Here is a 25,605-nt window from a genome sequence, read left to right as displayed (position 1 = left end):
CCAGGGGTTGGCAAGCAATTGCTCATAAGCCAAATCCAGCCCACTGCCTGTTTTTGTAAGTAAAATTTTATTTGAAATGCAGCCATGCTCATTTGTTGGTGTATTGTCTATAGCTGTTTTTGCACTACAAGGGCAGAGTCGTAGTTACAATAGAAACCATGTAGCCCACAAAGCCTAAAATATTTCCTATTTTGCCCTTTACAGAAAAAGTTTGCTGACCCCTGGACTAGAGCAACACCTTCATTTTATATGTGAGGAAAATGAGGCCCAGGGAGGTTAACAAAAGATCCCGCATGGTAATATGCGGGTTTTTATTCCAAACCCAGCAGCCCCATGATAATGGCCAAAGATGGTAAGAAAATCCTCTAGAAAAATATTCATATCATGAAATGCTGTAAAGTCAAGTCCTGAATTAAGCCAGCACCTTCCCCCCAGTTTACCAACCTCAGTACAGTATGAACAGCAGAGGTATCTGCATCATACCTTCATTGTGTACTTGTAGGCCTGCTCAGCTTCCAGTTGCCGTCCAGCCTGAAAAAAAGAGCACCGCCTGGTGATGAGGACATGTCATAAATATTATGAAGGGAAAGTACATAAGCAGAGGATTTACACCTTCTTAGTTAAGAACCTCTGAATTCAAAGGGGGAAGCAGGAAAATGAAAGGTGGTAGGGAAAAGCAGATGTTCATATATATATAATATATATATCCCTCCTTCATTTCAAAAAGCTTAAAGACAACTTGGCCTCTCTTTTTTTTTTTTCCTGAAAGCACCATGAGTCATTTGTTACTCTCAGGACTGAAGCTATTCTGTTAATAGCAGCTAATACTTACGTAGTGCTTGCTTTGTAGTTTACATTGTTTTAATTGTTTACATTTTTAAAGTGCTTTACTTTCATATATACCACTATTATTTATATTTATATTGTATCAATATATTATTGATATTTACATGCCACTATTATCTATAGTTCCCAGTTTACAGATAGAGAAACCTGGGCACAGAGAGGATAAATAACTTGCCAGGGTTATGAAGCTAATAAGTGGAAGAGCCAGGTTTTAAAACAATGCAGCTTGGCTCCAGAGTCCAGGTTTTTAACTACTACAATCTATCCTGTCTGTATGCATTAGAAAAAGCAGATACTGGAATTACTTCCATGCAGATCTGGATATGAGGTGAGAACACTACTTCTCCTAGTTTTTTCTTGTATGAAGTAATCATGTAGGACTTAAATGAGAATAATATGAATTCACTAGTATATTTCATAAGTTTGTGCGTAACAAATTAGCTGCAGTATTAAGAGTCACTTTGGAAAATTTAAATACATAAATATGAGAACCACAGACTGTTCAGGTTAGAAGGGAATTTAGAGGATATCAAGTCCAATTCTCTGATTAGTGCTAGTCCATGGTAAATTTTCACTAGTTCACAGAAGACTTCATTACCCTAAAGACTTTCCTAAAATATTTAAACTTTGAAGTGTTCCTACCTGAAGTTCACTGAATTCCAGGGGCATTTTCCAGTACATCTTCCTTTCCTATCATTATTACTTCTGTTTCACTTCTGCCATAGGGAGGCAGAGACCCAAAGGATGGAAGGATCCAGAACAGGCAAAATTTTGAAAAAGAATATTTTTTTGTTTTGTTATTATGTAAAATGCTGCAGTAAACATCCTTGTACATGTTTTCTGGTATTTTCCTTAGGAATGTATCTATATATAAAATTGCTAAGTTGTAGATATGAATGTGACTAAATAATGCCATATTGCACTTCAAAGTAGTTGTACCACTTTACATCCACTAGCAATTAGGACAATCCTTATCAATGTTGGTAATATCAAGCTAATTTTTCCCAATCTTATGGGTGTGAATTTGTCACATAATTATAAATTGCATTTTCATGGTTACTAGTGAAGCAGAACTTCTCTTCATATATTTATTGACTTTTACAATTTCCACTTCAGCAAATTATATATTCCTATCCTGTGACCATTTTTCAATCAGATTGTGTGTAGGGTTTTTTTCTTATTGCAGGAAATATTTATATATTCTGGATATTAATCCTTTATTAGTTATAAATGCTCCAAGTATTTATAATAAAGTCCTTAAGCTTTATTTTAGTGCCTTTTGTTGTACATGAATTTCCAATTTAAAAGTTGTTAATTTATTGATATTTTTATCTCTGCCTTGTGCTTTTATAGTCATAAGGAAACCATGCACACCCCAAGGGCAAAGAGATATCCTCCATATTTTCTTCTAAAGAGCCTAAAGCTTTAAGATTTAGACCTTTTAAACCAGCTGGAATAGTGTGTGTGTGTGGGCGGGGTGGGGGGTGAAGTAACGACTACTTTTTTTTTCATATGGATAGCCAATGACTCCACCACCACTATTTATTGAACAATCAGTCCATTTATTCCTCATTTTGGTGGGCTGTTTAATCTTTTAAAAATAGATTTATTGAAGTATAATATATGTACCATAAAATTCACTAATTTTAAGGTTCAACTGTGCAACCATCACCACAATCCAGTTTTAGAAGGTTTCTATTACTCCCCAAAAGTTTCTTCGTGCCTGTTTGCAGTCAATCCCCATTCCGACCCTTGGCCCTAGAATCACTGATCTATTTTCATCTCTATAATTTTCCTAATTTCATATAAATGGTATCATATAATATATAGTCTTTTGTGCCTTGCTTCTCAATTAGCATAATGTTTTTGAGGTTCATCCATACTGTTGCATAAATCAGAATTTCATTTTTATTGCTGAATAGTATTCCACTGTATAAATATACCATATTTTGTTTATCCATTCATTGATGGGTCATTTGGAATGTGTCCATCTTTACCTATTATTAAATGCTGTAATGAAATAGAGAAATCTTTGTGTAGACATATGTTTTCACTTTTCTTGACTAGATACCAAGAAGTGGAATTGCTGGGATATATGGTAAGTATGTATTTAACTTTTTAAGAATCTGCCAAACTGTTTTCCAAAGTGGTGTACTAATTTGCAATCCCACCAGCAATGTATGAGGATTCCAGTTTCTCCACATCCCTGTCAATAATTGCCAGTCTTTTCGATTTAAGCCATTCTAATGGGTGTGTAGTGTGGTATTAATTTATGTTATCTTAATGAATTATCTTTTAAATTTTGACATAATTTCAGATTAAAGGTACAAGAATAGTTCTCTCCTCTCTGTATATACACACATACACATGCACAGATATATACATATGTACATGATACGTAAGTATATATTTTAACTTTTCCTGAACCATTTGAGAGTAAATTGCAAACATGATGCAATTTTAGACTTTAGTATGTGTTTTCTAAAACCAAGGACATTCTCTTACATAAGCACAGGGCAATTATCAAAATCATGAGATTAGTACAAATATAATACTATTATCTAATCTGTAGACTTCATTCAGATTTTTCCAAATGCCCCAGTAATACCTTTTATGGCTAAAGAAAATCCAGGATCATGCCTTTTACTCAGTATTCATGTCTTCAGTTTCTTTTAATTGGGAGTAGTTCTTGATTCTTTTTGTTTCATGATATTGGAATTTCTCAACAGTACAGGGCAGTTATTTTGTAAAATATTCCTCAATTAGTGTTTGATGTATCTTTATGATTATATCAGCTTATGAACTTTTAGCAGGAATACCTCAAAAACACTGTTGTGTTGCCCTCAGTGCGTTCTATTAGGAGGCACATGCTGTTTATCCCAATAATGGTGATGGTAACCTTGATTATTTGTTTAGATTGTTATCTGCCAGGTTTTTCTACTATGGCATTACTGTGTTCCCCCTTGTAATTAATAAATATCTTGTTGAGAAATACTTGAGACTATGTAAATATCTTCTTCCTCCTTAAACATGCATCAGTAGTTTCAGCATACCTTGTTACCATATGACCCAGCAATCCCACTTCTGGGCATATATTTGGAGAAAACTCTAATTTGAAAAGATACATGCACCCCAATGTTCATAGCAGTACTATTTATAGTAGCCAAGACACAGAAGCAACCTAAATGTCCATCAACAGATGAATGGATAAAGAAGATGTGATATCTATCTATCTCCAATGGAATATTACTCAGCCATAAAAAAGAATGAAATGATGCCATTTGCAGCAACATGGATGAACCCCGAGGTTATCATACTAAGTGAAGTAAATCAGACAGAGAAAGACAAATATCATATGATATCACTTATATGTGGAATCTAAAAAATGGTAGAAATGAACTTATTTGCAAAACAGAAAACAGACTCACCGACATAGAAAACAAACTTATGGTTACCGAGAGGAAAGGTGTGGGTGAGGGATTAGCAGATACAAACTACTGTATATAAAACCGATAAACAACAAGGTCCTCCTGTATAACACAGGGAACTAGATTCAATATCTTGTAATAAACTACAATGGAAAAGATTATGAAAAAGAATCACTTTGCTGTACACCAGAAAATAACACAACACTGTATATCAACTATACTTCAATTAAAAAAAAAAAAAAAGTGGCAAGAGTGGGAATCCTTGCCTTATTCCTGAATTTAGCAGGAAGGCTTTTAGCTTTTCACCAATGAGTATGATGTTGGCTGTGGGTTTGTCAAAAATGGCCTTTATTATGTTGAGGTATAGTCCCTCTATACCCACTTTGATGAGAGTTTTTATCATGAATGGATGTTTACTTTTGTCAAATGCTTTTTCTGCAACTATTGAGATTATCATGGGATTTTTAACCTTCCTTTTGTTAATTTGGTATATTACGTGGACTGATTTGCAAAAGTTGAATCATCCTTGTGACCTTGGAATAAAACCACCTTGATGGTGGTGTATGATCCTTTTTATACATTGGTGGATTTGGTTTGCTAATATTTTGTTGATGACATTTGCAGCTATATTCATCAAAGATACTGGCCTGTAATTTCTTTTTTTGTAATGTCTTTGTCTGGTTTTGGTCTCAGGGTGAATGGTGGACTCACAGAATGAATTTGGGAGTGTTCTGGTCTCTTCAATTTTTTGGAATAGTTTGAGAAGGACAGGTATTAGTTCTTCTTTATTTATTAGGTAGAATTCCCTTGTGAAGCTGTCTGGTCCTGGACTTTGATTTGCTGGGAGTTTTTTTTTTTTTTTTTTGAATTTTTGAATTTTATTTTATTTTTTATACAGCAGGTTCTTATTAGTTATCTATTTTATACATATTAGTGTATATATGTCAATCCCAATCTCCCAGTTCATTGCTGGGAGTTTTTTAAATTACAAATTCAATTTCAATTCTAGTGATCAGTCTGTTCAAATTGTCTATTCCATCTGGACTCAGTCTTGGCAGGTTGTACGTTTCTAGAAATTTGTCCATTTCTTCTAGTTTGTCCAATTTGTTGGCATATAACTGTCCATAGGATTCTCTTATGATTTTTTGTATCTCTGTGGTATCAGTTGTTATTTCTCCTTTTTCATTCTGATTTTGTTTATTTGGGTCCTCTCTCTTTTCTTCTTGGTGAGCCTGGCTAAAGGTTTATCAATTTTTTTATCTTTTCAAAAAACCAACTCTAGGTTTCATTGATCGTTTCTATTATTTTTTATCTCTATTTTATTTATTTCATCTCTGATTTTTTTTTTTGCATTCGGTGTTGCCTTTATTTTATGAAAAAGCTAATTTCAAATCTACATTAAAACTAAGCTGAATACAAAGTCTTAGTGAAGGAGGTCTGGTGGTTCTTTTTACAGAAACATGGCCACTGTCCTTTGGCCTTAAAACTTCAGGAAGGGCACTTCAAATGGCTTCATCTTTGTACGTTTCAGTGCCAGAGCATAGGAATAGACCCTAGCGTCCACTGTCAGATGTTCATCAGCTACCAGAGCATCAAGTCTCTTCAGCAGGTCATTCTTTGGGAAGGAAATTACTTCCACAAATTCTCCATCTCTTGGCTTTGGCTCAGGCCTTAGGTTTTCAGCATCATCTCCAGTGATAGTTACTGTCATGATGTGTGTGGTACAATTTGACAAACCTGGATCCATACATACAGCTGGAGAACATTCAGCAACATCTCCTTTATAGCCAGTTTCTTCCTCTAGCTCCCGAAGAGCAGCTGCTTCTAGGCTTTCGTTGTCATCAATGAGACCCACAGGGAATTCTAAGCAGTAGCCTCCCAGTGGTGGTCAGAACTGCTTTACCAGAATGATACATTCATAATGAAGGGTTCTTTGAAGCACTGGGATAACCGGCCACACCATCAGCAGACTGTCCTTTCCTAGTTGTCCACTTCACAGTTTCCCAAGTTCTTGTTTTACCAGTAAGATCCCTGTAAGTTGTTTTATCAAGCTTGACCCATTTTCCTTCTGAAATTAACTCTTCTGAAATAATAGACTGGTGTTTTGAGAAGAATCTGCTGGTTCTTGTTTTCCCATTTTCAAACGAGTTAGTCTTTATAGCCCCAGGCAAGAAGTTCACACTACTCCCAGGCATGGGACGAAGGGATGGGTACTCCTTTGGGTGGGGGGGGCTTGGGGGGGGCGGGAGGTGAAAGCATGGGTCTGAGACCATAGTTGGAGGAGATGTGGTGCTACTGCTCTCTCTAATCTTTATTAATTCCTTCCTTCCACTGACTTTGGGCTTTGTTTGTTCTTCTCTTTCTAATTCTTTTAGGTGGTAGGTTTGGTTGTTTATTTGAGACTTTTCTTGTTTCTTGAGGAAGGCCTATATTGCTATGAAATTCCCTCTTAGAACTGCTTTTGCTTCGTCCCATAGATTTTGGAAAGTTGTGTTTCCATTTTCATTTATCTCGAGGTATTTTCTGAATTCCTCTTTGATTTTATCACTGACCCATTGCTTTTTTAGTAGCATGTTGTTTAGTCTACACATGTTTCTTCTTTTTCCCATTTTTCTTTCTATAGTTGATTTCTAGTTTCATAGCATTGTGGCTGGAAAAAATGTTTGATATAATTTCTATCCTCTTAAATTTGTTGGGGCTTGTTTTGTGGTATATTAGTGTTTGAGGAAATAATCTTGGGGGGTTCATCTTTAGAACTCTGCCTACCAAAAGAAATTGTATATGATTTTCTCTTTGATCTATGAATTAATTAGAAACATCTTTTTAAGTTTACAAATGTATGTGAGTCTTTTGGCCTATCTTTTAGTTGTTGATTTATAATTTTACTGAAGTGTGATCTATAGGTATTCACTGAAGCTCTCTTTGTGGTCTAGCGTATGGTCAACCTTTATGAATAATTCACTTGTGCTTCAAAAGAATATGTATTCTATGATTAAGTACAGGGCTATATAATTAGTGTTTGAGCTCAACCTTGTTGTTTTATTCAAATCTTACACATTCTTAATTTTCTCCCTATTTGATCTAGCAGTTTCTGAGAGAAGTGTATTAAAATCTTCCATTTTGACCCTTTTAGTTTAAAGATGAAGAAACTGAGGCCCAGCAAGTTTAAGTAACTTCCCCAGTATCCCACAGCTGGTTGTGGCACAGCTGGGGTAAGAACTCAGGTATTTCTCATATTGATATTTACTCCAAAGAGAAAGTCCAGTAATTTTTATTCTGTTAGTTTCTCTTATAATCACAATATTCCCTGTCAGTTCTGTGTTGTATTGGCCAATGGAAAACTGAGGGCCACTCTCTTTATTCCCAATTTGAATCTTAGGCTAATATGCAAGTTATTGAAGCAAGTTATTTTAATTATGGGAGGGTTATATTCTATAGGTAAAGCAGCTATCACAATTCCCACAGTTACCCCCCCACACACAATTTCCCATTTATTTCAAGGATAAGCACCCTCAGCCAGCAGTTCAACAGGATGGAATGATTCAGAAACACTAGCAGAGTATCTCCTTTGCTGGTCTTTGACCTTGTTACATTCTGATACAATATCACTCCCATTTTTAATTTTTTTAAAATGAAAACAACTTTAATGAAAAAGGAACTCAGGTCATTAAATATAACTAAATACATTTTAAATATAAATACCATGTCTTTCCTGATTAGTATCAGGTAAATATCTAAACTATGTGTCTGAATAGCTAAACCATCTGTCTGAATTCTGGTCTCAAAGAAAAATGTTAGAGACAACTACAAAGAAGATGCTTCATAGCATCCAGTGCATTTTTTAAATGATGGGCTCTTTTGGGAAAATAACTTCAGTCTATCAGAGATTTCTTTTGTTCCTATTGTTGGTAATTCATTTATGGCTACACCCTTATAGTCTACTTTGCCTTTCTTTTTATCATTAGATTCTTATATAGCTTTTCTAGACCATATATGACATTTTTGTAGATCCAGAGCATAAATAGAATGACTATACAATCCCAGACTTGAGGTCCTAAACATGAGAGTGAAGGCAGGCAGAGTGGTGCTGAGGAGGGCAGAAGGAGAATCTCTCACCTTCCCCAAGTCTAATCTGCCATCCCACTGCACAGCCCTTGCACATCTCCTAACTGCAACCCCAGACCAAGATCTGATCCATATATGCTCCTTTATCTTCAGTCAGGGCACACACTGGGCTGGGCTTAGTTTGTGTGGCCTGGGCTGGGGCCTGCTGAGCAGCTCAGGGAGCCCACCCCATCTGAAAACCCCAATGACAGTCAACTCCAATCCACCCCATTACCACTCACCTGAGACCACCAAACCCAAGTGCCTCATTCCCATTTTTAGAATGTCCTTTCCAGACAAACACACCTAAGTATATGATTTTCAAGCACATCCTAAGCAGAGGCTTCCCAGACATGAACTCTCCTTCATCACCAGTATAATGACCACATCTGAAGCTCATCAAACCTCAACTATCATGCATTGATGGCCTTCCCGCTATCTCTTTCTTTACTTGGTCCCTCACCTCTCTGCTCTACAAGGGCATTGTGTAAGGATAATAATCACTCACTTTCAGGCAGACCAGAGCCAGATATGCCCATACTTCAGCATTGTAGTTGTTCAGTGCATTGGCTTCAGAGAGAGCATCCTCAGCCTCTGTGAGCTCATCCAGCTTGACAGGAAAAGAAGATAATGTGATTTGTTAAGTCAAAGTAGTTTTCACTTAAGCCAGCTGGAATCTGTTTAGCTGAAAATGCTATGTCCAAATAACATTGGTATATGTGACCCATACTAATAATTTTCAACTTAAAAATTTTTTAGCAACAGAACTCTTTCTTCAAACAAAATCATATGTGGTGGTGTTCCAATATATGCATGAGAAAAAGTAGAACTGCTCTGATTAAAAAGTCAGGTACAGGAATCTGGAGCCCTGCCTGCTGGGCTCTCGAGTTACACCCCTCTCTTCTCCCTTCTCTCTATAGCAGGCCCATCAGGGCATCCATGAACCATGGAGCTTCAGGTGCCAGGGTTGGAAAACCAGAAGTATTCACTATCATGTGTGCCTCATTCAGTGATTTCCCCATACACAGTGGGCTGTCAGATACATTTGTAGTTTTACATTGTACATCCCTTTCTTAAGTTAAAGTCCTATTAGCCCATCAAAATACTATTGTTCAGAAAGCTTCTCTTTCCCCTAATATGAGTTATTGACAGCACAATCTTGAGCAATCAATACAACATTCAGAGATTCTAGGGTGTTCCCTGAGCTCTGGGCACATGGATATCATTGCTGCTCCCTAATACTGTGAGTTTGTTTTGTAAAATCTTCCAAAAGGCCACCTAAGGAAAGGATAAGATACCTCTCTCTCCCCAGTAAAATCGTTCTTCATTTTTCCTGTTTTAGAAAATAAAATAACTGGTTTCTAGGCCCAAGACAATATGAAGAATGGCCTTTCGGCAATGCCCATACCTTGGTCCACACCTTAAATGTCTCAGAGATATTGATTCACTATTTAATCAACCTATATCTGCTAAGGATTTATTTTACTCTGTGTCAGGCAGTATGCTAGATACTTGGAATAAAAAGAAAAAATACAACTTTTGCCCAAAGAATTCACTGACAGATACGTAAAAAATGAAGACAAAATGAAAACTCAAACACATAAAGAGTTCTGATAGAAAATAAGCATTTCTATAATAAAAGCATATATATATATATATATAAATAATCTAGTGGAGGGACAAAGGAAAAGAGGAATAATTCTACCCTGAGATTAAGGGATGGCTTCAGAGAAGAAACACTGCTGAAGTCAATCCTGAAGGATAAATAGGAGTCTGTTAGCTATACTTCAAGGCATTCCAGGTAAGAGGAACTTCATATACAGAGGCACAGAGGCTTCAGAGAGCATGGCATGCTCAGGAAACTCTTAATATGCTTGTGTGGCTGGAGAAGGGAGGGAAGGGAGAGACAGAGAGAAAGCGAGAGAGGTAAGAGAGAAAAGAGAGAAAACAAAGGAAGTGATAAGACCAAGGAGTTAGGAAGAGACCAGATCATTCAAAAAAAATCTGAATATTATTCTGAAATAAGGGGTAGTCATTGAGGAGTTTAAATAGGGAAGTAACCTGGTATTTGCATATTTTAAAGACCACTCTGATAACAATGCAGGAGATGAATTGAGGGAGGACAGGAGAACACCCTAGCAGGTAAAGAAGGGATGAGGCTTGAATTAGAGCAGTAAAAATAGGGATGGAGAGGAGACAGTAGACTCAACAGACATTTAGGAGACAAAATCAATAGGATATTTGATGCCTAATTAAAAGTAATAGAAGTAGACTAGGATAGTTTGTTTTGTTTTTTTTTTAAATTAAAGAAGATACTGGCTAAGACTTTTTTTTTTTTAAATAAATTTATTTATTTTTGGCTGTGTTGGGTCTTCGTTTCTGTGCGAGGGCTTTCTCCAGCTGTGGAGAGTGGGGGCCACTCTTCATCGCGGTGTGCGGGCCTCTCACTGTCGCGGCCTCTCCCATTGTGGAGCACAGGCTCCAGACGCGCAGGCTCAGTAGTTGTGGCTCACGGGCTTAGTTGCTCCGCGGCATGTGGGATATTCCCAGACCAGGGCTCGAACCCGTGTCTCCTGCATTGGCAGGCAGATTCTTAACCACTGCGCCACCAGGGAAGCCCTAGGATAGTTTTTAAGTTTCTGGCTTGGTTGACTGGATTCATTATAGTCCCATTTACTAAGACAGGGAGAAGGTACAGGCTTAAGGAATGTGAGAATCCTTCTGAGATAAGTTAGGTTATATTTTGGATATGTACATTTTGAGGTCTCTGGGGAACCATCAAATGGAGCTGTCTATTACATTGTTTGACGTAAGGGTCAGAACATGAAAAGTGTTATGAACTGAAGCTTTAGGATTCATTGGGGCAAAATTGGTAGTTAAGACCACTGGGGTAGATGATATTTCTTAGGGAGAAGAAGTAAGGTGACAGGAGAAGAGCTGGCTATAGAACCCAGGAGGACCCAACAATTATGATGGGTAAAAGACTAGGAGCCAGCAAAAAAGGCTGAGAAGGACACCAGAGAGGAAGGCGCGGAACTGGAAAGATGTGAATGCAATATTGTGGAAGTCAAGGGAAGAGAGGGTTTCAAGAAGGAGGCAGTCAGCAGGGTTAAGTGCCACAGAGACTTCATCAGAGGGTCTACTGCATTTGGCAATTAGGATGTTATAGGGGTCCGCCATCAGAGAAGTTTCAGCAAAGTGTTAAGGGGTATACACCTAATTGCAAGGAATTGAAGGGTAAATGGTACCTGAGAAATGAACAGATAATTCACATGATTTCAACTTCATTAGTGATGAAAATGTAAATTAAGATATATATCAAATTGGAAAATGATAATGCCCATTGTTCATGACTTAACAGTAAAATGGACTCTCACACCTGGCAGAATATAAATCAGTTTACAGCCTTTCTAGAAAGTGAGTTGACACTATACTTAAAATTTTTTCTACATTCTTTATGAATGTATCCTAAGGAAATAACAAAATTAAGCACAGAGAGTTATGTCTTAAGAATGTTTATTTCTGCTTTATTTATAATATATAGATGTAGAAACTAATGACATGTCCAATAATAAGTGGTTGGTCAAATAGATATGGTATATCCACACATAGGTATAGCATGACTAAAACATTGACTGAGGGGCAGAGAGTACTTGGATACCTTAGCAGTAGGACTTAACCCAAGTTTTTTTGAGTTTCTATATCAATGAAAGTATTTTTTATGCTACTTAAAACAAATAGAAGCATGATTTATGCTGACTAGTTTGTACAGTTGGTTTCTTGTTCTTTTGAAGTGCTGTTAGGTTTCTAACAGCTACAGATGTTTTACATCCTTTCTGGGAAGGTGTAGTGGGGGCATATGGCTTCTATGTAAGTGATCACATGTCCTGGTTGGCCTGGGACACTCCCTGTGTCCCAGTGTAATTATTAATATCACCCTTTTCATTCTCAGAAGTGTCCTGGTTTGTATGATAAATTACATGATAACCTTACTTATGCATCCAAACCAGGGAATACCATGCAGTTATCAAAATTTATGTTTTAGGGGCTTCCCTGGTGGCGCAGTGGTTGAGAATCTGCCTGCCAATGCAGGGGACACGGGTTCGAGCTCTGGTCTGGGAAGATCCCACATGCCGCGGAGCAACTAGGCCCGTGAGCCACAACTACTGAGCCTGCGCGTCTGGAGCCTGTGCTCTGCAACAAGAGAGGCCGCGACAGTGAGAGGCCCGCGCACCGCGATGAAGAGTGGCCCCCGCTCGCCGCAACTAGAGAAAGCCCTCGCACAGAAACGAAAGACCCAACACAGCCAAAAATAAATAAATAAATAAATAAATAATAAAAATAAAGGAATTCCTTTTAAAAAAAAGTAAAATAAATATCCTTCTTTAAAAAAAAAAATTTATGTTTTAGACTATTTGATTATGTGAGAAGGTACCAATGCTATGCTGTTAAGTAGAAAAAAAGATTACAAAGCAGTAAATATATTATTTACAATTTTATACATTAAAATTACTTTCAGGGCTTCCCTGGTGACGCAGTAGTTGAGAATCTGCCTGCCAATGCAGGGGACGTGGGTTCAAGCCCTGGTCTGGGAAGATCCCACATGCCGCGGAGCAACTAAGCCCATGCACCACACCTACTGAGCCTGTGCTCTAGAGCCCACGAGCCACAACTACTGAAGCCCACGCGCCTAGAGCCCGTGCTCCGCAATAAGAGAAGCCACTGCAATGAGAAGCCCGCACACTGCAACGAAGAGTAGCCCCCGCTAGCCATAACTAGAGAAAGCCCACATGCAGCAATGAAGACCCAATGCAGCCAAAAATAATAAATAAATAAATAAAAGAACTTTAAAAAAAAATTACTTGCATATACGTACGAAAAAAGACTGGAGGGAAATGCATTCAAATGTTAATAGTGGTTATCACTGAGTGGTGGGGATTATGGATACTTTTATGTTTTCTTCATATTTTGTATCATCCAAATTTCTATAACTATATTTTACCTTTATGGTTAAAAAAACAGCAATGAGGAATAGGAGACAAGGAATGTAAACAATTCTTTTGGTTAAGGGTAACAACCAGGGATGTTGTTACTGTTATTGTTTAATAAGAAGGGGGAAAGTACAGGGAAAGAGCTGCTGGGGAAGGAAAGCTTAAAAATGTAAATCAAAGAGAAAGAAAATATTAAGAAAGTGAGGGATTAGGAGAAAAGGAGAGGGATAGAATCAAGAATACACATGAAGAAGTTAGACAAGAACAGAAGAATGCATGCCTCTTTCAAAGATTAGAGGAAAGGAGGGAAGGGTGACAAGAGTTTTTAGGGGCAGTGGAACAAAAGATCTACCAGAAGCTGTAGCAACTCCTCCTGAATACAGAAGGGACACAGAGCTTAATAAGTATCAATTAGTTTCTTTAATTTAATTGAGTAGATTCTTTATATCCCATATCACTTTTCTCTTCCAGATAACATCATAAAATTACAAGCTCATGTACCAAATAACATGAAATTTTTTATTATATAGCTTCATGCTTCAGTTTTTGTGGGATTTTTAAAGAACGTTTTATTTTTGTAGTTCAGATTGACCTTCAGTTTACTGAACAGCTTTGAAGAGCAACTTTTCATTAGAGAAGACTGCCCTGATAGCCTTCCTACCATCATCCAAACTCCCAGGATGCCTGGAAGGCCAAGGAGTCAAGGTCAGCTGTATGCACAGGCTAGTCTCAAGACCTGATCCTCTTACCTGATAACAGGCGATTCCCAGTCCTAGCCAGGTAAGGCATGAAGGCGATCTCTTACAGACTTGCAGGTAGGTTTTCTTTGCCTTTTCGTACTGTAGAAAGAAAGCACCACTAAGCTATTGATCTGGAAGCTTCAAACACTGCATTGCTAGGATAACCATGGGGCTTCTGTAATTGTACTCCACACTGATCTAAGTTAGATGAGTCCTTGGATTATGTATATATATGTTTATATATATATATATATTTTATATATATATTTTTAAAATATATATATATTTTAAGACAACTTTTTAAGAGAAGTTTTATGTTCACAGCAAAATTGAGAGGAAAGAACAGAGATTTTCCATTTACCCACTGTCCCCACACATGCATAGCCTCTCCCATTATCAACATCCCCGACCAGAGTGGTACCTTTCTGTTAGTTAGGTCAAGCTAAGAATGCTTCTACTACTTTTAATAAAAGAAAGCTAAAATAATAGCTAAAATAACACTTACTGAGTTCTTAACAACTTTTTTAGTATCATAATGGTTAAAACCACAGACTCTAGTACTAGACTGCCTGGGTTTGAATCCTGCTTCTATTAATTACTGGTTATCTGATGTTGGGCAAGTCACTTTACCTTTGGATGTAAAAGTGTCATTATCATATTACTATTCTTACTCCACAAAGATGGATGTTAATGCTTGAACTGTAATCAGGTCCCAGACAATGACCTGATTTACATAGTTACTCCCCATCTCTATTCCTCACCTCTTTCTCTTCCAGATATATCTGCCCCAGTCGCAGGAAGATGAAGTGCATCTCAGAAGCATCCACTACAAAACTAATGGTTCGCTCGTAGCACGCCTTGGCCTCAGCATGATTTCCACTCAGAAAATAGAGATGGCCCTTCAGGCCCCAGACATTAGGGTTCTAAGAAAGTGAAGAACAAGTAGTACATGGAATGAGGTGGTATTTAAAAGTACATTAATGATCTTTGTTTAACATTTAAATTTACATGAAGTCCATGTTCTTTTGCAAATTAGAAAGAGGGCCATTCAGTTGCACTGGGAGATACTGTTCTAGGACTGCCCTCTCATTTTTTTCTTGCATTCTTCAAAGCCATTTTGTCTTTGGGGAAAATATTAAGAAAAATATTCATGCATAACCATGATGATGTTCACAATGAGAAAGTAGAAGTTCAGGAAACTTGAAATAGATAAGGTGTCTGCTAAAGAGCTGTCCTTATCCTTTCTCTGTCCTTTGTAAAAGTCATGACTGATTAAGAAAAACAAATGGAAGGAAATTAGATAAATGAATTTACCGACAGCCGATAACCCCCAGCTTTGATAACCAGAAATCTACCTGTGATATGGCATCACCACCTTTAAGAAGGCCTACTTGTCCCTTCTCCAAACTAAACTTAAGACGCTCTAGCAAAAGTTATTACCAGGTAGTCCATCTGGGCTGCTTGTTGAAGGTATTCCTCTGCTTTAGCAAAATCCTTCTTGAGTAGGTGTGTCTGGGCCAGCACCAAGTAATACTCACAGCTGGGGCCTCCATGAGGGCATAGTAGCTCATGTGCAAGCACTCTGTGTACATACTGCAAGGAAAAATCAGATTATAAGAAACATGTAAATGACTGCATGGTGTCAATTCCATAGCTCTCACGGTTGAAGGTTATGTCTCTGATAATAAATAATAAGGACAATATTATAGAATGAAATGATTATCAATTTCAAAAGGTTAGAGGTGAATTATAAACATTCAGCATATCATGGTTCCATTACCAGCTATTCATGTAGTAACATTTCCAAGTGAATTATCTACAGTACTGTATAATTCTGGTCTTGCTGGTCATACTAGATGAGTTTTAGCCTATTGTGTAGCAGACAAAGGCATTTCATCAACCACCCCATTTTCATACGAGGTAACATTTTCAGGCATTTGTATTTATAAGGAAACTTAGAGTGAGGCAAAACCTCCCTTTCTAAAATTCTAGACTCAGGATCTTAGAAACATAAATGTTTGTTTCTGACACACTCTCAAGCATTTGTTATGTTCACCAGTTTAATACTTTGGGCTATACTTTGTTTTTAATATGATATAAGGCCTGCAAATTTGACAAAGTCATAGGTACTTGCTAAGAAGAGGGGAAACCCTTCTTCTCCCTCTGTTCTCATCTCAGCCTATAATATAGAAACTTCCACTAATAATGATACCTTCTTAGGAAAATACTGGGGGGGGGGCTCTGCAGCTGTTCCCTCAACCTGCGTTCTGACTCTTGGACATGGGGGAAAAGTAATTTATTTAATTAGGGAGACAGAGAGCCTGTTTCTCTATTGTGAAAGGTTAGTATATTAAAGCCTCCTGTTTAATGTGGCCCACTCCCACCTAGTTCATAATTCTTGCCCTATCTTGAGTTGCCCACCCTCAAGTGGGGCATGCACTCTATAGGTTGAGGGCCAAATCTCTTGCCTCCTGGATCTTGCTCTCTTACTGCTCGCTTCATGGATATGTTTCTCATTTCCTATGTGGTAGGTAGACCTTACAGGATGCTCTTCTTCTCCGGGAGGAGACTTCAATTCTCCATCTGTTCCACCTGTGACTGCATGGGTAAATCAAATCTGGGACCAGTCACATATCCAGCCCAGTTATACCAATAAAAAATTAGTATTTTTATCCCCCCATATAGCACTGTGTATCTGTTTCCAATTGGTTCAGAACCTGGAAGGGAAGAAGGGTGTGCTTAGGCTCCTGTGAACCCACAACACTCACATAACATGAGTTCCCATAATAAAGTAACATCAGGCTACATATGACTCAGAGTCTGATTTTGCTTTGCTGGTATTCTATAGGGAGCAGACTTGCAGTGAGGTCTCCTGATGCTCTCTGCAGAGAGTAGTTCATGTTTGAATGTTTATTCCATGTCTATAGTGTGCTGTCAAAGCATGTTTGATTTCTGCATCATACACATTTAAGCTTGCGAAGACATCACTATGATAGAATAAGTAGTTCATTAAAATCTTTCCCTCTACTTGCCCTTTTTCAAATATTCTGACCTGCACAGCATTGACCTTCATCAAGAAGTGTATGGTCTCCATGAAGATGGTGGTAGGAGTTTGTGAAACACTATAAAGGGTGGGATGCAGAGAAGTTGATGACTCTTGACATTTTGATGCTCCTGAAAATATGATATTAAAATAATAGACAATTAGATATAAAGGGAAAATTCAGAAGCTCAGACACGTAGCAGGGAGAGTATTCTACTCTAATATATGAGAGAAGTTATAATCTTGAAAGCAATAGATTATTCTATAGCAATGGCCCCCAAAGAGGAGATCTCAAAGGTTCTCGAGGTTATTCTACTGGTGGTTCCAAATGCAAGTTGAATGAAATAAAAGCTTTTTTTTAAAAAAAAGTATTCAGATCTTCCTGAATGTGAAAGAGATTTGTAGATACTCTGAATCTTTAGATACTGTAAAAATGAAAATTCATTGCCAGAAAATCACAGGTCTATAGTTGGCTACTTCTCTGAGCTAAATGTAAATCCTCACTATAGAAAGAGTTGCATTACTGAGATTGGATTTCAGAGTCTAGCCTCACATGAAGGAATTTAGACAATATTACAGATAAACTAATCAAATTCAAACAAGTTAAGATTGCCATTTTGGTCATCAAAATAGTTTTCAACATTGTCTAGTTTGTTTATGCCCTTCTTCCAAGTGGAAATCCTTATTCTAATTACCTTTTTTTGATGGTGTCTTCTTGACAAATGTGTTGGATGGTTTTTGGCTGGTAGTTGGATCCTGAGACTGTACAGACAAAATGGGTTCATGTGACTCAGACTGCAGGTTAGAGGATTCATCAAGAAATTCATCTAGAATGGATAATGGAGCTCCTAGTCCTAAAAAGATTAAATTTTAATGAGAAAAAAAACTACCTTCCTACATTGTATATTAAAAGGTTATTACAGGAGATAAACACAATTAATTTCCAAAGCATAGGAAACATAACCCCTAAATATTGCATGGAAAGACTTGTTTTGCAGATTTTTTATATTTCTGAATAAATTAAAGAGTGCAAGCTAAACAGACAGCACAGCTCCTGCCACTATGACCCCCTACTCGAACCCTTCTGCCAGCCCAAGTCATGATAGTGTCAAACAAATTACAAAAGCTATATGCTAAGCCTAGAATCTCAAGAATCCAGAGGAGAAGATTAACATATTTTTAGATAATATTAAAACCCTTTAAGGACAGGAATTCTATTCTATTTCACTGTTCAAAAATCACCATCATTGGGCTTCCCTGGTGGCGCAGTGGTTAAGAATCTGCCTGCCAATGCAGGGGACACGGGTTCGAGCCCTGGTCTGGGAATATCCCACATGCTGCAGAGCGGCTGGGCCCGTGAGCCACAACTGCTGAGCCTGCGCGCCTGGAGCCTGTGCTCCGCAATGGGAGAGGCCGCGACAGTGAGAGGCCCGCGCACCGCGATGAAGGGTGGCCCCCGCTAGCCGGAACTGGAGAAAGCCCTCGCACGGAAACGAAGACCCAACACAGCCAAAAATAAAAAAAAATAAAAAAATAAAAAATCACCATCATCATCATCATAAGTAGTTATATATGAACATGACTATATGCCAGGTATTAAGGATTGTCATGTACAATCTTATTTATTTTTCACAACACTATGAGATATACTTATTATGCTCCAATAAACAAAGTGAACCACAGAAAAGTTAAATAATTTGCTGAAGCTCTTAAACATTCCAAGCTGCCTCTCACATAAACAAGTGTTTTAGGAATAAAAATAAAAAGCAAGGCCGGTTAGGAAATGATCAGTGCCAGCTGGTTCTGAATCAGAAGAGGTCACTCTCAGCTAGAGAAAAAGATATGGCTTTGAAAAATAGGTAGAAGTTGGATAGGTAGAGAGGTAGGGGCTAAAGCATGGAAGTAGCAAGCTAATTATTTTTATGGGTACTGAGGATTGCATAGTAAAAATTAAGGAAGGTAGGTTGGGGGCTAGACTGTATTGATATTTGAATGCTAGGAGTTTTCTTCTGTAAGAAAAAGAAGAGGTTTACAATGAAGAGTTTTGAGCAGAAAAATGAGAGGATGAAAGTGGGATTTTATTAAGATTACTCTAGCAGTACTATGCAGCAAGGAGAAAAAAATGTTGATGGAGACAAGTCTGTAATAAGGCTGTTACAACATTCTGGATATTGGTAATGGAGAGTAGTGGAAATATAAAAGGAAGATGTAGGGAGCATTTTGAAAGAAAACCAACTGGTCTGGGAAATCAACTTGATATTGGGATCAGGGGAAGCTCAAGCAAGCAAGAAGAAGCAGGGATGACTCTGAGATCATGAGCTTGGGTACCTAATATAATGATGTAGAGTCAGTTTGAGATATGAGGAGATGGGTTAACTAGTGGAAAAATCCAACTGCTGGATTCTGGAGGGATGTCAAGGTTAAAGATAGAAATCTGACAGTTATCAGAAGTGAAAATAGAAACTGTGAGGGTAGGTGAGCTCTTAGAAAGTAAGACAGTATTACTGGGAAATGATTACATCTAATGGGTGTGACAAGAAAGTGAAGCAACCAAAGGAAACCCAAACTATTGGAGATGGAGGCAATCCAACATGTATTTCAAGAAAAGAGAATGGTTAAATATGCACACTGATCATTGAGAAGTGATGATCTTAATGAAAAAAAAGAAACTGGAGAGGTGGCCAAAATGGCAGAGTAAGGAAGACCCTGAACTCACTGCCTCCCATGGACACACCAAAATTACAACCACTTACAGAACAACTATCTATGAAAATGACACGGAGACTAGAAGAAAATATTTTCCACACCAAAGGCTTAAAAAAGGAACCACAGTGAGATGGTAGGAGGGACGGGGACATGGTATAGTCAGGACCCACACCCTCAGGTTGGTGACTGACATATGAGAGGAATATCACAATCATAGAGGTCCTCCCCAAGGAGTGAGGGGCCATAGTCCTATATCAGGCTCCTCAAACTAGGGACCTGAACCAGGAAAACAAGCCCCCAGAACATCTGGCTCTGAAAACCACTGGGGCTTAGGATCAGGAGAGCTGAAGGACTATAGGAAATAGAGACTCCAATTTTAAAGGGAGTGCACAAAATCTCTCATGCTCCCAGCCCCAGTGCAGAGGCAGTAGTTTGAAAGAAGCCTGGGTCAGACCCACTTGCTGATCTTGGAGAGCCTACTGGATGGCAGGAGGCAACTGGTACTCTGGGGATGGAGACACTGTTGACAGCCATTTGGGGATCATTCTACCATGATAACACTGGTACTGGCAAGTGCCATTTTAGAATCCTCCCTCTAGCTTATTACCACCGGGGACCAACCCCACCCACCAGTGGGTTGGCACAAGCCATGAGCCCTCCTGGAGCTCACAAACAGCTGCACAGGGATACAGCCTAGCTCACCAGTGGGCCAGCACCAGCCCCGAGTCCCCCCAGGGCTGCACAGCCAACCACACAGGAAGCCTACTGTGCCCTCCAGTGGGTCCTCAGCCACCACATGAGGCACTGCCTCACAGACAACTGGGCCAGGGCCCAGCCCCGCCTACCAGCATGCCCACATTAGTTCACCTTGCCACAAAAGAAGAGTGCATGCAGCCTACATACAGGATACCTCTAGAGCATATACCTCTGGTGACCAGAAATGAGTGCCCTGCTGGGCCCCACTGGACATCTACATAAGGCGACTTCTTCAAAATTGGAAAATGTAACCAACTTACCTGCCTACCACACAGAAATAAACAGAGAACTGGGCAAAATGAAGAGACAGATGAATATGTTACCAATGAAAGAACAAGACATAACCTCAGTAAAAGAACTAAAAAAAGTGGAGATAAGCAATCTTTCCACTTCTTTGAATCATCTTCAGTTGCCTTTATCAGTTTTTTATAGTTCTCAGCGGATAAGTCTCTCACCTCCTTGGTCAGGTTTATTCCTATGTATTTTTTTGTTTGTTTGTTGGATACGATTTTAAAAGGATTGTTTTTTGTTTTGTTTTGTTTTGACTTTCCCTTTCTGATATTTCATTGTTAGTGTAAAGAAATGCAACAGATTTCTGTATGTCAATCTTGTATCCTGCTACCTTGCTGAATTTATTTATCAGTTCTAGAAGTTTTTGTGTGAAATCTTTAGGGTTTTCTCCATATAGTATCATGTCATGTGCATATAATGACAATTATACCTCTTCCCTTCCAATCTGGATACCTTTTATTTCTTTTTCTTGTCTGATTGCTGTGGCTAGGACTTCCAATACCATGTTGAATAGAAGGGGTAAGAGTGGGCATCCTTGTCTTGTTCCAGATTTTAGTGGGAAGGCTTTTAGCTTTTCACTGTTGAGTATTATATTAGCTGTGGGTTTGTCATAAATAGCTTTTATTATGTTGAGATATGTTCCCTGTATACCCACTTTGGTAAGCGTTTTTATCATGAATGGATGTTGAATTTTGTCAAATGCTTTTTCTGCATCTATTGAGATGATCATGCAGTTTTTGTCTTTTCTTTTGTTGATGTGGTGTACCACATTGATTTATTTGCATATGTTGAACCGTCCTTGTGAACTTGGGATAAATCCCACTTGGTCATAGTGTATGATCTTTTTTTACGTGTTGTTGGATTCGGTTTGCTAATATTTTGTTGAGAATTTTTCATTAAATACAAAGTTAAAAGATATAATAAATATATAAGCAGAAATCAATAAAATTAAAATTGAAAATTAATAGAGAAGATTAATGAAACCAAAAGTTGGCTCTTTGAAAAGATCAATAAAATCAGTAAGCCGTTAGCCAGGCTAACTAAAAAAAAAGAAAAAAAAAAAGAGGACATATTACTAATATCAGAAATGAAAGAAGAGACATCACTACAGATCCCATGGACATTAAAAAGATAGTAAAGGGCTTCCCTGGTGGCGCAGTGGTTAAGAATCCGCCTGCCAATGCAGGGGACATGGGTTCGAGCCCTGGTCCAGGAAGATCCCACATGCCGCAGAACAACTAAGCCTGTGTGCCACAACTACTCAGCCTGCGCTCTAGAGCCCACGAGCCACAACTACTGAACCCTCGTGCCACACTACTGAAGCCCACGCACCTAGCGCCCATGCTCTGCAACGAGAAGCCACTGCAATGAGAAGACCGCGCACCGCAACGAAGAGTAGCCCCCACTCGCCGCAACTAGAGAAAGCCCGCGTGCAGCAATGAAGACCCAATGCAGCCAAATTAATTAATTAATTAATTAATTAATTAATTAATTTTTTTAAAAGATAGTAAAGGAATATTATGAACACTTATGTGCCCACAAATTTAATAACCTAGATGAAATGGACCAACTTCCTAAAAAACATAATCTTCCAAAACTTACACAAGGAGAAACAGACAATCTGAATAGGACTATATGTATTAAATATACTGAATCACTAATTAATAACCTTCCAATACAGAAAATACGAGGGTCAGATGGGTTCCCTGGTGAATTCTCCCAAACATTTAAAGAAGAAATTATACCATTTCTATACAATATCTTTAAGAGGACAGAAGCAGAAGGAATACTTCCTAAGTCATTCTATGAGGCCAGCATTTTCCTAATACCAAAACCAGACAAAGACTTTACAAGACAAGAAAACTACAGACTATTATCTCTCATGAACATAGACTCAAAAATTGTCAACAAAATATTAGCAAATCAAATTCAACAGTGTATAAAAGAATTATACACCATGGCCAAATAGGATTTAATGTAGGTATGCAAGGCTGGTTGAACATTCAAAAATTGACTAATGTAATCCAGAATATCAACAGGCTAAAGAAGAAAATCATATGATCATATCAATAAATGCAGAAAAAGCATTTGACAAAATCTAACGCCTCTTCAAGATAAAAACTCAGTAAACTAGGAATTGAGGGAAACTTCCTGGACTTGATCAAGAATATCTACAAAAAACTATAGCTATCATCATACTTACTGGTAAGAAACTTGAAGTTTTCCCACAAGATCAGAAACAAGGGAAGGATATCCCTTCTCACCACTGCTTTTCAACATCATACATCATACTGTAAGTCCTAGCTAATGCAACAAGACAAGAAAAAGAAATAAAAGAAATACAAATTGGGAAGGAAGGAATACAAATGGAGAAGGAAGAAATACAACTGTCTTTGTTTGCAAAAGATATGATTGTCTATGTAGAAAGTCCAAAAGAAGTGACCAAAAATACTCCTGGAACTAATAAGCAATTATAGCAAAATTTCAGGATACAAGGTTAATATATAAAAGTTAATCTATATACCAGCAACAAATAAGTGCAATTTGAAATTTAAGCACAACACTATCTATATTGGCATCCAAAAAATGAAAAACTTAGGTATAAATCTGACAAAATATGTACAAGTTCTGTATAAGGAAAACTACAATCTATGATGAACTAAATCAAAAAAGAACTAAATAAATGGAGAGATAGTTCATCTTAATGGATAAGAAGATTCACTATCATCAGGATGTCAGTTCTTCCCAATTTGATCTATGGATTCAATGCAATCCCAATCAAAGTCCCAGAAAGTTATTCTGTGGATATCAACAAACTGATTCTAAAGTTTATATGGAGAGGCAAAAGACAAAGAACAGCTAACATAATATTTAAGGAGAACAGAGTTGGAGAACTGACCCTACCTGACTTCAAGACTCACTATAAAGCTGCAGTAATCAAGACAGTGTGGTTAAAAAAACAAAGGTAATACAATTGAGCAAAGATAGACTTTTCAGCAAATAGCAGTGGAACAATTGGACATCTACATGCAAAAAAATGATAACATCATAACAACACAAAAATTAACTCAAAATGGATCACAGAACTAAGTGTAAAATGCAAAAACTATAAAACTCCTAGAAGATAACATAAGAGAAAACCTAGATGACATTGAGTATGGCTTTTTAGATAGAACACCAAAGGCACGACCCATGAAAGAAGGAATTGACAAGCTGGACTTCACTGAAATTAAAAACTCATGCTCTGCAAAGGACAATGTGAAGAGAATGAGAAGACAAGCCATAGGACTGGGAGAAAATGTTTGCAAAAGACACATCTGATAAAAGACTTAATCAAAATATACAAAGAACTCTTAAAACTAACAATAAGAATATAAACGACTTGATTAAAAAGTGGCCAAAGACCTTAACATACATCTCACCAAAGAAGATATACAGATGGCACATAAGCTTTTAAGATACTGCGTATCATATGTCACCAGGCATGGTGATAATGGGGAAGAAAGACTATGCATGTGTGGAGGCAAGAAGTATATGTGAAATATCTATACTTTCCTTTTAATCTTGCTGTGAACCTAAAACTGCTCTAAAAAATAAAGTGTATTTAAAAATAAAAGATTAATATGAAAAATCATATTCTAATATAATTTTTAAACCTAGATGAAATTGATGAACTCTAAAAAGTATAAAATACCATGAATAACACAATAAGAAATATAGAATGCAAATTCTTTTTTTTTTAACATCTTTATTGGAGTATAACTGCTTTACAATGGTGTGTTAGTTTCTGCTTTATACCAAAGTGAATTAGTTATACATATACATATGTTCCCATATCTCTTCCCTCTTGCATCTCCCTCCCTCCCACCCTCCCTATCCCACCCCTCTAGGTGGTCACAAAGCACCGAGCTGATCTCCCTGTGCTATGCGGTTGCTTCCCACTAGCTATCTATTTTACATTTGGTAGTGTATATATGTCCATGCCACTCTCTCACTTTGTCACAGCTTACCCTTCCCCCTCCCCATAGCCTCAAGTCCATTCTCTAGTAGGTCTGTGTCTTTAGAATGCAAATTCATAAAGATTAATAAAATGAAATGATAGTCAATACCTCCTTTGCCAAAAACCCCAGGTCCCAGTTGTTTTATGGTTGAGTTCTGCCAAATGTTTAAGTCAAAATCAATTGTATCATATATAAGTTGATATAGAAGAGCAAAGGAAAGGTGCCTAATAATCTTGATTATAAAAATAGATGACAAAAGAAAATTACAGGCTATTTCATTTATGAACATAGATGCAAAGATCCAAAATAAAGCATTAGCTATTCAAATCCAAAGGTATATTAAAAACTAATACATTATGATCAAGTAGGATTTCCAGTTATTGCAAGGATTGTTCAATATAAAAGAAATCTATCAATGTTGTTCACTATATTAATGGATAAAAGGAGAAAATAATTTTATTTTTTTCAACTGATGCAGAAAAAGAATTTGATAAAGATCAACACCTATTGAAAAAAACTCTTTGGAAATTAAGAATAGAAGAGATCCTCCTTAATTCTGTAAAGGTTTTTCAGAAAAAGCTTACAGCATATTTTATATTTAAAAGACAAACTTTAAACTCATTCCCCTTAAGACAGGAAAGAAGAAAATGCTGAACACCACAACTAATATACAACATATTATTGTAGATAATAAAAAGA

General features: G+C 37.5%; 1 protein-coding gene and 2 pseudogenes across 9 annotated transcripts in view; 1 reads left to right on the top strand and 2 right to left on the bottom strand.

Annotated features, from left to right (window-relative positions):
• Nucleotides 1–25,605, top strand: part of LOC309642703 (protein FAM136A pseudogene) — a 294,376-nt pseudogene that overhangs the window by 2,346 nt on the left and 266,425 nt on the right. Inside the window, exons 2-3 of the transcript XR_014268611.1 lie at nt 205–352; nt 2,914–2,944. The product of XR_014268611.1 is annotated as a protein FAM136A pseudogene (transcript). The remainder of the gene's footprint in view (nt 1–204; nt 353–2,913; nt 2,945–25,605) is intronic.
• The window catches only part of CFAP70 (cilia and flagella associated protein 70), an 83,918-nt gene that overhangs the window by 1,263 nt on the left and 57,050 nt on the right, over nt 1–25,605 (bottom strand). For 6 of the 7 annotated variants that reach the window (XM_082424419.1, XM_082424414.1, XM_082424416.1 and 3 more), the window contains 7 exons: nt 17,848–18,006; nt 17,162–17,283; nt 15,550–15,702; nt 14,871–15,032; nt 14,119–14,208; nt 8,887–8,988; nt 484–531 (listed from right to left, as the gene is read on the bottom strand). In XM_082424419.1, coding sequence (XP_082280545.1) covers nt 484–531; nt 8,887–8,988; nt 14,119–14,208; nt 14,871–15,032; nt 15,550–15,702; nt 17,162–17,283; nt 17,848–18,006 — 836 coding nt within the window. Of the gene's footprint in view, nt 1–444; nt 532–8,886; nt 8,989–14,118; nt 14,209–14,870; nt 15,033–15,549; nt 15,703–17,161; nt 17,284–17,847; nt 18,007–25,605 lie in introns of all 7 variants that reach the window. The other variant, XM_082424418.1, reaches the window with a different exon arrangement.
• Nucleotides 5,613–6,426, bottom strand: LOC309642690 (ADP-sugar pyrophosphatase pseudogene; annotated as a pseudogene). The gene has a single exon. The product of its transcript is annotated as an ADP-sugar pyrophosphatase pseudogene (transcript).

Source organism: Balaenoptera physalus, assembly GCF_965194825.1.
Source record: "Balaenoptera physalus genome assembly, chromosome: 14".
Taxonomy (NCBI): domain Eukaryota; kingdom Metazoa; phylum Chordata; class Mammalia; order Artiodactyla; family Balaenopteridae; genus Balaenoptera; species Balaenoptera physalus.
This window is presented reverse-complemented; position numbering and strand designations above follow the sequence as displayed.